Here is a 12,471-nt window from a genome sequence, read left to right as displayed (position 1 = left end):
GAAATAATGACAAGAACACATCTTATCTGGATTTTTCTTCCAAACGGCGTTGGAAAATGTAATGTACATGAATGCCTAATTTTTAGTGTTAGAATGCTTCATGAACTTGTAAAATATCGGAAGGTGTGTAATTTTATGTAATGTAGACATATTTAATCCGGAAAGTCACAATTTTACGGATTGCCATTTTTATACGCCCGTCTTTAGACGGGACGTATTATGGTACAGCGATGTCTGTACGTCCGTCCGTCCGTCTGTCCGTCCGTCCGGTCGGGGTTTTCTCTTTATAATTTCATTTCCCTTTCACATATCATGCTGAAACTTGCTGTGTAGCTTTTTTGTGGGTCACTCTAGATCATACTGCAATTTTGATCCATTTCGACCTTTTGCCAGGAGTTTTGCCCCTTTATTTAGAAATATTTATTATATGGACGGTACATAATTTGTCCGCCCTACTCCTCCCACAGTTTTCAAGTGAGAGCCTTCTTATTTTGTGGAGTGTTTGTATGGGTATTGAAGATGTGCATGTGGGATGGATTTTAATTTTCTACAATTGTTGAGAAAATTACAGGTTGTTGAACTTAGTCTATTTGGAAATTAATATTCTATGAGGGTACATAATGTGTCCGCCCTACTCCTCCAAGAGTTTTCAAGTGAGGACCATCTTATTTTGTGGAGTGTTTGTATGGGTATTGAAGATGTGCATGTGAGATGGATTTTGATTTTCTACAATTTTTGAGAAAATTACAGGTTGTTGAAATTAGTCTATTTGGAAATTAATATTCTATAGAGGGTACATAATTTGTCCGCTCAACTCCTCCCACAGTTTTCAAGTGAGGACCCTATTATTTTGTGGAGTGTTTGTATAGGTACTGAAGATATGCATGTGGGATGGATTTTGATTTTCTACAATTTTTGAGAAAATTAAGGTTGTTGAACTTAGTCTATTTGGAAATTAATATTCTATGGAGGGTACATAATTTGTCCACCCAACTCCTCCCAGAGTTTTCAAGTGAGGACCCTATTATTTTGTGGAGTGTTTGTATGGGTATTGAAGATGTGCATCTGGAGAAGGATTTTGATTTTCTTCCATTTTTGAAAAAATACAGGTTGTTGAACTTGGTCCATTTTGAGGAAATCTCGATTTTTAAGCTAAGACCCTTTTTTCATATGAAAGTTTGCCACAGCCGCATGATGGCTGATACTACCTGAAGCAAAGTTATAAAAATTATAGCACAAGAAAAACACCCTATGTAAGCATTTCATTGGCGTATTATGTACCGTTTGCGGTACTCTTGTTGATTTGATCCACCGGTACAATATTTCGCTGGGTTGAATATATTTTATGTGAACACAGGTTTGGTGGAAATAAGTACCGTACCGTATATATATATATATATATATATATATATATATATATATATATATATATAGAGAGAGAGAGAGAGAGAGAGAGAGAGAGAGAGAGAGAGAGAGAGATGCTAATAGCGTGGAGATCTCTTTGTTTTCTGATCGTGATTTTTGAGAAGTTATATTGATCGAGTTGGTACTCATGTATAGTATATATATATATATATATATATATATATATGTGTGTGTGTGTGTGTGTGTGTGTGTGTGTGTGTTATTATTTTTATTATTTCATCAATTTGAAATATATTTCTGGTATATTATAATCTTTGCAAGATTAAATCTTATATCCATCAATTCCAAACATCATTGTAATTCGCTAAGAGGCTACAAGGTCAAATGCGGTAAAGGTGAGCACTAATTCGGGTTCACTAATACCGGGTGTGTTCACCATTAGCGTTTATGACTGCGGTGTTCCATTGACTGACAAATGGTTTGAATGGTTCTTTGAGATCGAATACTTTGCTACTTTTCCAACAACGCCCTTCACGGGCCAATCCAGGTCATTGATGCCATTTCCTTTAAGAATTTTTTTCGCAGTATGTGGGCGTGCTGAAAAACTAATCTGCTGCCTTGTTTGTGTCACTGTATTTATGGTACCAACACTTGAATATTGGGAGTATGAGGAATCCATTAATTCGTTAAAATCCCTTGACTTGTTCGCCCCTCTGACTCTAACCATCACGTGCCACATGCGAAATATATGAACTATCTACTAATATGCAACATGCATATTCGAGAAGTAAAAATTTTCCATCAAATAGCACATGTAATATATTCGATCCAGTTTACTCCACCATATATACTGATTGATTTATGTTTTAATTCCAGCTTTCAGCAATCAAAAAGGTTTACATGGGCAACCAAAACAATATTTAATCAAGATCAGATTAGCTCAAATAACATATCTGTCTTTCTCATATACATATTACTGTTTATGATATTGAAACATGAAGAGACATTATTTGTCGAAATGCGCATCTGGTGCATCAAAATTGGTACCGTATAAGTTTTACATAGCTACCATCTCCAAAAATTCATTGACGTTGAAGCATTGTGTTTGGGTTTTTTCCTCCAACTATGTATAAAAAAAAGTTTGCTTGATTAAGAACCCAAACGAAAGAACTAGGCCTTACTGTAACTTTATCACAAACCACGTTAATTTGATTTACAACGCTATATTACCTGTTATTCCATAATACCTCATACCCCTGAGCAAAAGTTGTTCTTTTTCTTACAAGATATGTCCGTTATCAATTATTTATCACTTCTCTACAAACATAGGTTTCACAGTATGTACTTTTCATTGCAAATAAAATCAAAGTACTGAAAAGCGCTAAGCTGACTTCATGAATTCTGTCTGTAATGTTAATGAGCAGGAACAACAGTAAAAAAAGTTCATGCGTTATTCTTTATTTTCGCACAACTAAATAATACACTTTCTGTAAGGAAATAACAAATATGGATTGGAAACAATGTCCTGGAACTTTTCAACATGGTGAAATATAAACTTTATGATGTTGTTAAAAACAATGGTCACTATAATAATTTTGATTCCACCCAGAACTAAAACCCTGTCATTGGATCATGAAATTTACAATTTTGGTAAAGCACACCTGCTCTTTTTAAATATCTATAATCAGAATTTAGTACCAATAGCATTACAACCGTTGCGGTGGCCTAGAGATAAAGTGTAGGCCTTGTGTGCGGACGGTTGGGGTTCGAATCCCGGCCGCGATTGACCTAGGTCGTTAAAACATGTAGTAACAGTTCCATTGCCAATCTCTTGGCATCAGGTGTGGATGTCATGGGTCCTTCGAGATGGCCTTAAAACGGATGGTCCGTGTCAAAGTAGGTGTGGCACACTAAAGAACCCTCACTGTTCAATGGCCGTATGCGCCGAACAAAGGCCTAAATTTTGCAGCTCTTCACCGGTCTTGGTGACGTCTCCACATCAATTAAACATTATTGAGAGGGACGTTAAACAAGATACAATCAATCAATAGCATTAAAAGCTATGTTATTCAAATATTTTACACATAAACACTTTATACCCAGTTTGGCCCCACCCATCCTCCCAAATCTAGGGTTTCTGATCCGCTCCGCTCAGGCCCCACCCTGGATCTTGAAATCCTCTACATGACTATGCAATTTTTTTTCTTACAGATATGATGGTCTAGAGAAGAATATTTTTTGAAATTTGTCAAGTTTTGGTAGAAAATGTAAAAACTGTTGTAATGGCAGTTTTCGGTAAAAAGTGTTCAATTGTTATAACGCAACTAACTTACTGTTGTGGTCCAGTTAATTGTGTGTAGCGTTCTGTGGACCGCAAACCAATTTACATTCATGCTTGACACAATGGCAATATTTATCTAACACTTCTTCTAACCATATTGCAGTAAACAGCCCTCGTAAAATCCCAGGCGGTATTTTGAAGACTTGAAACGGGCATTGTGTTCCGTAAACGCAGACCTATAATTTTGTACCTTTTGTCTTTTCCCTCCCCCAAGATCATCATTTTCAGTCTCATTTTTGAAACTAGATAACGAAATCAAATTAGATTGTGTTGACGAATAGCTTGGTCGTTTAGAAATAGTAAGGTTAGCCTAAGTTACACCGCTGTATCCTCTCCATTACTGCATGACCTACTTACATGCATGATCGGGAGAGGTGTAATCAGTTACGCAATATCGTCCCTCTGAGACACCAATCGCTGTCCTTCGCTGTCAAAACATAATCGTGCACAAGTACACGTTCTTTTTTGTTCACGATCGACGGGGATAATTTTTTTTTACTGTGTTGCACACATTTTTGCTGTGTCGGACCACTGTGGTCGGACAAATGTTTTTACTGAGCCGGAACAGCAGTCAAAACACAAATGGAAAACCCTCATGATTCGTGTATAGCTTAATGACGTGGTTTTTAATTATAGATTACACCATGCAAAAGTATTGATTTTCTTGACCTCTAGGCGCTATGTGAAGGTAACACTACAAAGGCACCCTAGCCAAAACGGTTTCATGTATAGATTCTTATTCATTTTTAGATTTTGAATTACTTAATCACTTTAATTATTACAGAAGCAGATTCAAACGGAAATTTTAACTGAAGAATGACCTGCTTCTGTGTCCCACTTTCCCCCAGAATGAGGACAAAAATGTCACCTTTTTATACATATTTTACCCACTGTCCAACTAACTGTATTTCCGGGGGGGGGGGGGGGAATGCTCCTGCGAATATGGATGTTATCCCCGTACTAGATCGGTTGCAAAATTAGACTACTATAAACACGACTTGTTTACTATAGCGATGCATAAATTTCCTATAGGTGGCGATAAACCGGAAACGTGATGACGAAAGCAAAATCCAACTGGCGACAATACAGCGCAGCTACGCTTAGCGCTTTAAAAACTGGTAATATTTTTCTGTTTATGTTTTCACTCCATGATTGGCTAGTAGTTGTATGATTTTGACATTTCCTTCTCGAGCAGCGAGTAACGCAGCATCCTCACTGTTTAGAAGATCAGGGTATGTTTGTATGATATGATGACTCATTGCTAAGTTAGAGTGTACACACGCCACGTGAAGAATGTTCAAGCCGTGATTATCTTTATGTTTCACGTCTACTCCATTATCTGCGAGTAGTTTTAGAATTTTAACGTTTCCTCCTCTAGCGTCGTGTAGAGCAACATTCCATCCATCATTATCTACATTATGTAGAAGGTCTGGGTATGTTTGGGTGATATAACGACTCATTGCTACGTTAGAGAATCCACATGTCACGTTGAGAATGTTCCAACCATCATTTTCTTTATGTTTCACGTCTACTTCATTATTTGCCAGTAGTTGTAAAATCTTAACGTTTCCTCCTCGAGCGGCGAATAATGCAGCATTCCATCCCTCTTTATCTACACTGTGTAGAAGGTCAGGGTATGTTTGGATGATATAACGACTCATTTCAAAGTTAGAGTGTACACACGCCACGTGAAGAATGTTGTAGTTATACTTGTTATGATATTTGGCGTCTACTCCATTATCTGCGAGTACTTTTAGAATTTTAACGTTTCCTCTTTGTGCAGCGTGTAGAGCAGCATTCCACCCAGTATTCCTGACACTGTGTAGAAGGTCAGGGTATGTTTGGATGATATAACGACTCATTTCTAAATTAGAGTGTGCACATGCCACGTGAAGAATATTCCGGTCGTCATTGCTTTTATGTTTGACGTCTACTTCATTGTCTGCGAGAAGCTGTAGAATTTCAACGTTTCCTCCATAAGCGGCGTGTAGAGCAGCATTCCATCCATCATTATCTACATTGTGTAGAAGGTCGGGGTGTGTTTGGATGATATAACGACTCATTTCTAAGTTAGAATTTACACATGCCACGTTTAGAATATTCCAGCCATTATTGTTTTTATGTTTGACGTCTACTTCATTATCTGTCAGTAGTTGTAGAATGTTCACGTTTCCACCTTGAGCAGCTTGTAGAGCAGTATTCCCTCCATCATTATCTACACTGTGTAGAAGGTCAGGGTGTGTTTGGATGAGATGTTCACACATTTTGAGGTTCGCATTCTTGCAGGCTGCATGTAATGCATTAGGCACACCATCTCCAGTATAGTGATCCTGTTCGTTATCAGGCTGTATTTGTAGATATGTGGTTTCTCCTCTATTTCCTAATTAAATAAGTTGGATGTATTTTGCATAACGAAAATGAAAGACTCAAAATATTGCTACAGTAAGACATTTTAAGAAAGAACTTTATAGGGGCCACTGTATGACTAATAGCATGTTCCATTAGTAGAAGGATAAGGAGATTCCACTGAGGGAAAAACATTTGCAGTACGATTAACCCTCAAAAGGAAATTTTGTTTCCGAGATATGATTTTCCTATCCAACCCAAATAAACATTTCATTGACAGTATATCACAATACTCTAGTTTGTTTTCTTTTCTCTCCAGATGTTTTTCGGGATAGAAAATGTTTCCGAAATTAGGAATCATATAATTTAATAAAGAACTTTGATTTCAAATATAAGCTCTATTTTAGGGCTGAAAATAGCTGACTTTGATTTCGATCGTTGCATTTGGCTTTAGGTAAGCGTTCGTATTAAGCCATTGACTAAGTGGAAACACACACCCCTTTGTAATTTCTATCATAGACTGATATAATTTTCAAAATGAATCTCTGCTTGCATTATAGAAGCTATTTTTCACACGTTATCCACCTTTCTTGAAGTAAACTACTAATAAGTGGGAGAATACCTAGTGATTTTTATTAGACTCGTTCACGTCCGGCAAACTATGTGTAAACATTCAACCTATGCATAGTAAAAATAAACCACAAGACTATCACTGTATATAGTCAATATGTTTCTATGAAATATTTAGATATTTTATTGAAAGTAGACATTAACGGCAAACTAACAACTCAACTGTATGACAAACGGGATGGTTTCAGCTTCTCCATCGTCAACTTCCAACATTTATGTAGCAATATTCCATTATCACCTGCATATGGTGTTTATATATCTCAACTGATTCGATATGCAAGAGCTTGTTCTGGGTATAGTCAGTTTTTAAATCGAGGTAAGCTATTGACAAACAAGTTGATGGTACAGTGATTTCAACAGTCTCGATTGAAGTCAGCATTTCGCAAATTCTATGGTCGTTATAACGATCTAGTTCGTCAATACAACCTCGCATTGGGTCAAATGCTGTCTGACGTGTTTCATACCGATTGTTAAGCCGTTCTTGGCACACTGATTTTGACAACGGATAACTCCGTTTACCTGATCAGGATATGGGGCTCACGGCGGGTGTGACCGGTCAACAAGGGATGCTTACTCCTCCTAGGCACCTGATCCCACCTCTGGTGTGTCCAGGGGTCCGTGTTTGCCCAACTATCTATTTTGTATTGCTTGTAGGAGTTATGAGATTGATCACTGTTCGTTATCTTCACCTTGCATATTTAGGAACACCTCACCAAGGCTATACTATTTTCCATTTCTTTTTAGTGATGCAATGCATATGAAACACTCATCGGGGCGTTTTGTTTTTATGTAATACATTTGAAAATGTTCAAGATTACTCAACCAAAGATATTGAATTTCTCAACTTTTTATAGTAAATCCAGTAAAACTGAACAACTCATGAAATTTAGGAATGAATGCCTATGATACATGGGTAATGTACAAAAACGTATACGGTACCAATTTTGATCCACCAATTGCGCATTTCGACAAATAATGTCTCTTCAGTGATGCTCAACCGAAATGTTTGAAATCCGAAATAACTATGAAGTTTTAGAGCTAAATATAGCCAAAAACAGCGTGCCAAAAGAGTGGAGCCAAATTCGTCCAAGGATAACAGCTATGCATGAGGGAGATAATCCTTAATTTTGAAATGAATTTCTAAATTTTATAACAGCAATTAAATGTACATCCGTATTTTCAAACTAGTAACGAAGTACTTAGCTACTGGGCTGTAGAGACCCTCGGGGACTAACAGTCCACCAGCAGAGGCCTCGACCCAGGGGTCATAATGTAAAACTTATACGGTACCAATTTTGATGCACCAGATGTGCATTTCGACAAATAATGTCTCTTCAGTGATGCTCAACCGAAATGTTTGAAATCCGAAATAACTATGAAGTTTTAGAGCTAAATATAGCCAAGTATTACATAATCAGGAATTCAGATGTATTCAGATGTATTCGAGGTTCTTTTTACCTTTCTTATTTGTACATTTCTGTTTCTTCCTCCTTCTCAAGACGACGAACACTAGAATCAGCAGGACTGTAATAAGAAACACTCCACCTACAACACCTCCCACAACTGCCTCTATATCAGTGGATACGTCATCTAAGGAGTCCGTTGTGTTGTAGAGAGGATTGACAGTTGTGTCAGAGAAGTCAAAGTAGGTGGAGGGTGTTTCCATCATGTCGTTGGTAGTGAATCTTGATGTCCTATGATTATATTCGTGATGTTTTGAAAAGAGAATTATTTGTATTACCAACATAAAAAGAAAAAAATGTATATTACTATTAAGTATTGACTTACATATTGGGACATGTCGGATCAGCAAGAAAACACTGACTCTCTGTGTTGATATTCAGACAGGCAGAATCTACAAACACAGAACATGTCAAACTCATATTGAAAAATATATTTATTCAATCATCACTGTTAAGTATATGATAAGAAACAGTTTCTTACATTTATATATCTCATTGGCATGGGACGGCTTACTCGGACAACCATTGATGAAGTGTTGACATTTGCTATAGTACAACTGGCGCCAATTTGTCTTCAAACAAAAACCTTTTACAAAAAAATAAAGATAACGAACAGTGATCAATCTCACCAATCCTATCAAAAATATGAAGATATGTCATGTATATGCGTTTGATATAGGGTTTATAAGCAAGGCGAAGATAACGAACAGCGATCAATCTCATAACTCCTATAAGCAATACTAAATAGATAAAACACGGACCCCTGGACATACCAGAGGTGGGTTCAGGTGCCTAGGAGGAGTAAGCATCCCTTGTCGACCAGTCACACCCGCCGTAAAGATAACGAACAGTGATCAATCTCATAACTCCTACAAGCAATGCAAAATAGATAGTTGGGTAACATATGTATCATAATAAATATTATAGTAGTTCCCTCTATCTTGAAGATTATCATGTTTGTCAGAATTTACTTAATCTGCTTAAATTCAAAAGTATCTTCACTTGTGTTTATTAGGTTAGAGAGCGCTGCTTATATGACTGATAACTACTTCAGTATTTCATACTTTGGTTTGAAAAAAAGTAATTCAGATCCAGAAGAATTAATAATTAATTCCACAACACTCCACTCCCTAAAATTCCTTATTTGATAGCATATGCAGGTGTATTTCTTTACTAGAGAAACAGGTCTGATGTGTTTCATACCGATTGTTATCTTCACCTTTCATTAATATACATGTGCATTTTCTATTAACTTTCGATCAAAAATACCCTTCTGTACTTTCAAAAATAATTGCTAAAGATATGTTACTTTGACCACCGCTAGGTATCATCAGTGTTGCTTTTAATAAGACTTATTAAATATTTTTTTCCATGTTGCATTCGTTGTTTTAACTACTTCCTAGGGGCGAGATCAAAAGTTTAATGTCTAACTAAATTCACATAGTTTTTACGCCCCCCCCCCCCCCCCGCAACGACCCCTAAACTAGATATGATGAGTGTTTAAACTATAATTGATCAACAAGTAAGAACAAACGAGTATAAAAACTCTGTATACCCTATCTTCTGTTTACTCACAAATGAAAGTGTAGATTAAACTATCAAATGTTAATTAAAATGTAATATCGTCATGTGGTTTTTAACAGTCACTTGTCTTTCTCCTTTTTCGACTAATGTGTAATTGGTGTCGGATAAGAGAAACTTACAGAAGTTTTAACCACCCCCCACCTCCCCCTAACTATTTGAATTTACATTTTTATCCGAAATCAATCTTTTGATCTCGCCCCTTACAGTTTTTGATATCAAATTTCTTACTGTTTTTAACATGTGAGAGAATTAGGGTTTGATTAATTATGTTAATTAAATAATACTCTGTACACTTTCTATCAAATCGTATTTCTCTCCATATTGCGTTCATTGCATTATTTATTTCTTACATTTTTTATAGTTGAGCTAATTGGGGTCTAATTAGTAATCTTAATTAGTAAAAAATCCCAACAATTTTCTTTGCCTTCTTCATCGTAAACACATTTCTTTACGAAATATTATTCGACGTACGACTTATCTTTCTATCTATGATCAGGGGCAAGTAACTCGTGGGGCACCTGCTTTTCAGGGATACCATCCAGTCATCACCGTATATAAGGCGGTGATGAACGATATTTCGCCAGTTCACTGTCGGAGCTCAAAGGAGTAAGAAAGTAGCAGACGAGGTAAGGCGATAATAAATTTAACCCTGCTTATTTTTTAGTATACGGTGACTAGTATACTGGTTTTAGGGTGTTATACAGTGAATTAAAACTGTTTGTTATGTTTCGATATAAATGTAGTTAAGTTCTCTCTGGGTATAGGACAGATCTGGAGATACATCCGAGATCCGTACTTGAATAGGATACATACCTGTCCCGAGGATACATACCCGTCCGGACACAGACCATATGCCTAATTAGATTTGTTTGTTCTTATAATAGGGATAGATAATCCTAAGACTTATCTGTATATATTGATTCGTTCTTGTTCACTCCAGGTTTCTGTCCTTGCTAGAAGCGTAATTAGTGAAACTTTCCCACCAAAGTACTTACGGAATTCCGTAGGCATTGACATATGTAACTCTTCTCTTTCTGGCCACAAGTGAAGCATTACATTCTTACATGCATAATTTGTTTCACATCTAAGAGCAGTTAGGAGTCACCTTAAATCTATATCCCAAGTCTTGAATGTCTAAATTATCCCTGAGTTTTATAAATGTGAGGACCAATGTTTAATTTCACAAGAATGTCCCTTCAAGTATACGTTATGTGTGGTTCAAGGAAAGAGAACAAAGTCAAAAGTGTGATATAGCAAAGTCCAGTATAATGCTTCACTTTTGCATCATCCCAAACGTTTCTAGACAGAAAGCACCCGTTCCAGCACTACGTTTGTCATTTCCTTCTTCAGTCCCTCTCGCTGGTCTTCAGTTTATTCCTCTTCACCCACACACTCAAACGCTCCTCCAAGACTTAATGTGCCATTTGGTTGTTCTCCTGTTTCAGTCTCCTTATAACATTAATTTTGCCAGAAAGGCTCTCATCTGCCTGAACCTGCATTGTCGATGTAATTCTGGCCTGTGTTCTGTCATAGCACTCCATGGAAGAGTCAAATCCAGGTAGCTCTGTTGGTGCAAGATTTAAAGAGAGTACCCAGTCTGGATTGGTCTTGTCATACAAGTCGGCTTTTGGCCCTGCAAACCCCCGAAAAAGCATGGGTGTGAGATTTAATTTGACATAATAGATCAAAATGCATAATATAAATGTAAAGTTCTAGTACAAAAACATATTCAAATATGCAGTACGTGAACATATTCTGATATCATGAATATTACAGATTCAGCAGAAATGGGTGTATCATATAAGAATATTATTATCTTGTGTTGTTGAATAATAAGATAACACATATGGCAGCAGGAAATAATGCTACCGGACAGAATTAAGTTGTAAAATATTCACTTTCACCACCAGCAGCTTCCACATACAATCCAAAGCACAATGGTTTGCAAAAAAGCACTTAACTTAAAATACAACATTACCCTAGAGGCATGTTGGTGCCACAGCAAAGTTGAAAACATTACATATACATGTACCTCTCTTTTTGTAGTTTCCATATTTTCATAGATCTATGTAATGGTTTGAACTTTGCTGTGGCACCAACATGCCTCTAGGGTCATGTGTTTTAAACTTGCATATAATATATATCATTTTCTTAATGCTTTCGTTTTAATGTGACAAAGTCAGTCCTTTTAGCTCTCTCAAGAAGAGTTTGGAAATATTCTTATTTATGCCTATATAACACATAAAAACCTCCTCTGGCATCTACCTCATGCTAGTGACCGGAATTTAAACAAACTTGAATCTTCATTTGTGGTTTAATTTTGGAATCTGATCAGACATATTTGTAAAACTGTTAAGATGTAATACTTTATACCAATTGCGACCGTTCTTTGGATATTGATTATGGTTACGGATTCCTCCAATTAATTGATCAAGATATAGTTTTGACGGGGTATTATTGGTATGCATGGAAATTTTCAGGCAATTACAATTAAGTCAATTTATGCATAAATTAATATCGGGTCAGTGTATATATGATGGTAACCAACAATGATCAAGTCTATAATGAACACAACATTCAGAGTAGAGGTGAGATCAGATTCCTAGGAAGATTAAGCATCCGACGTCGACCGGTCACACCCACCGTGAGCCCTATACATGTATCTTGATAAGATAAACGGAGAAATGTGTGGTCAAAAATCGATGTGTACAGAACGGTCTAACAATTGGTATGAAACACGTC

General features: G+C 36.6%; 1 protein-coding gene across 2 annotated transcripts; it reads right to left on the bottom strand.

Annotated features, from left to right (window-relative positions):
• Positions 1-2,826: 2,826 nt before the first annotated feature.
• Positions 2,827-11,534, bottom strand: LOC125656783 (ankyrin repeat domain-containing protein 50-like). Of its 2 annotated transcripts, XM_056143127.1 has the most exons (5): positions 8,919-9,515; positions 8,627-8,731; positions 8,471-8,537; positions 8,141-8,376; positions 2,827-6,086 (listed from the first exon to the last, which is right to left on the bottom strand). In XM_056143127.1, coding segments are annotated over exons 3-5 (1,485 nt in total). In that variant the 5' UTR covers positions 8,473-8,537; positions 8,627-8,731; positions 8,919-9,515; the 3' UTR covers positions 2,827-4,839. The 2 variants fall into 2 exon arrangements, with proteins under 2 accessions (XP_055999102.1, XP_055999101.1); XM_056143126.1 differs by having other exon boundaries at positions 8,627-11,534.
• Positions 11,535-12,471: the final 937 nt, after the last annotated feature.

This window comes from Ostrea edulis, chromosome 7 (genome assembly GCF_947568905.1).
Source record: "Ostrea edulis chromosome 7, xbOstEdul1.1, whole genome shotgun sequence".
Taxonomy (NCBI): Eukaryota; Metazoa; Mollusca; class Bivalvia; order Ostreida; family Ostreidae; genus Ostrea; species Ostrea edulis.
This window is presented reverse-complemented; position numbering and strand designations above follow the sequence as displayed.

Excerpts from the sequence above, each read along its gene's own strand:
- LOC125656783 (XM_056143126.1), bottom strand. Across the intron at positions 6,087-8,140 it reads GAAATGTACAAATAAGAAAG|GAAATAGAGGAGAAACCACA; the intron begins GTAAAAAGAACC and ends TTATTTAATTAG.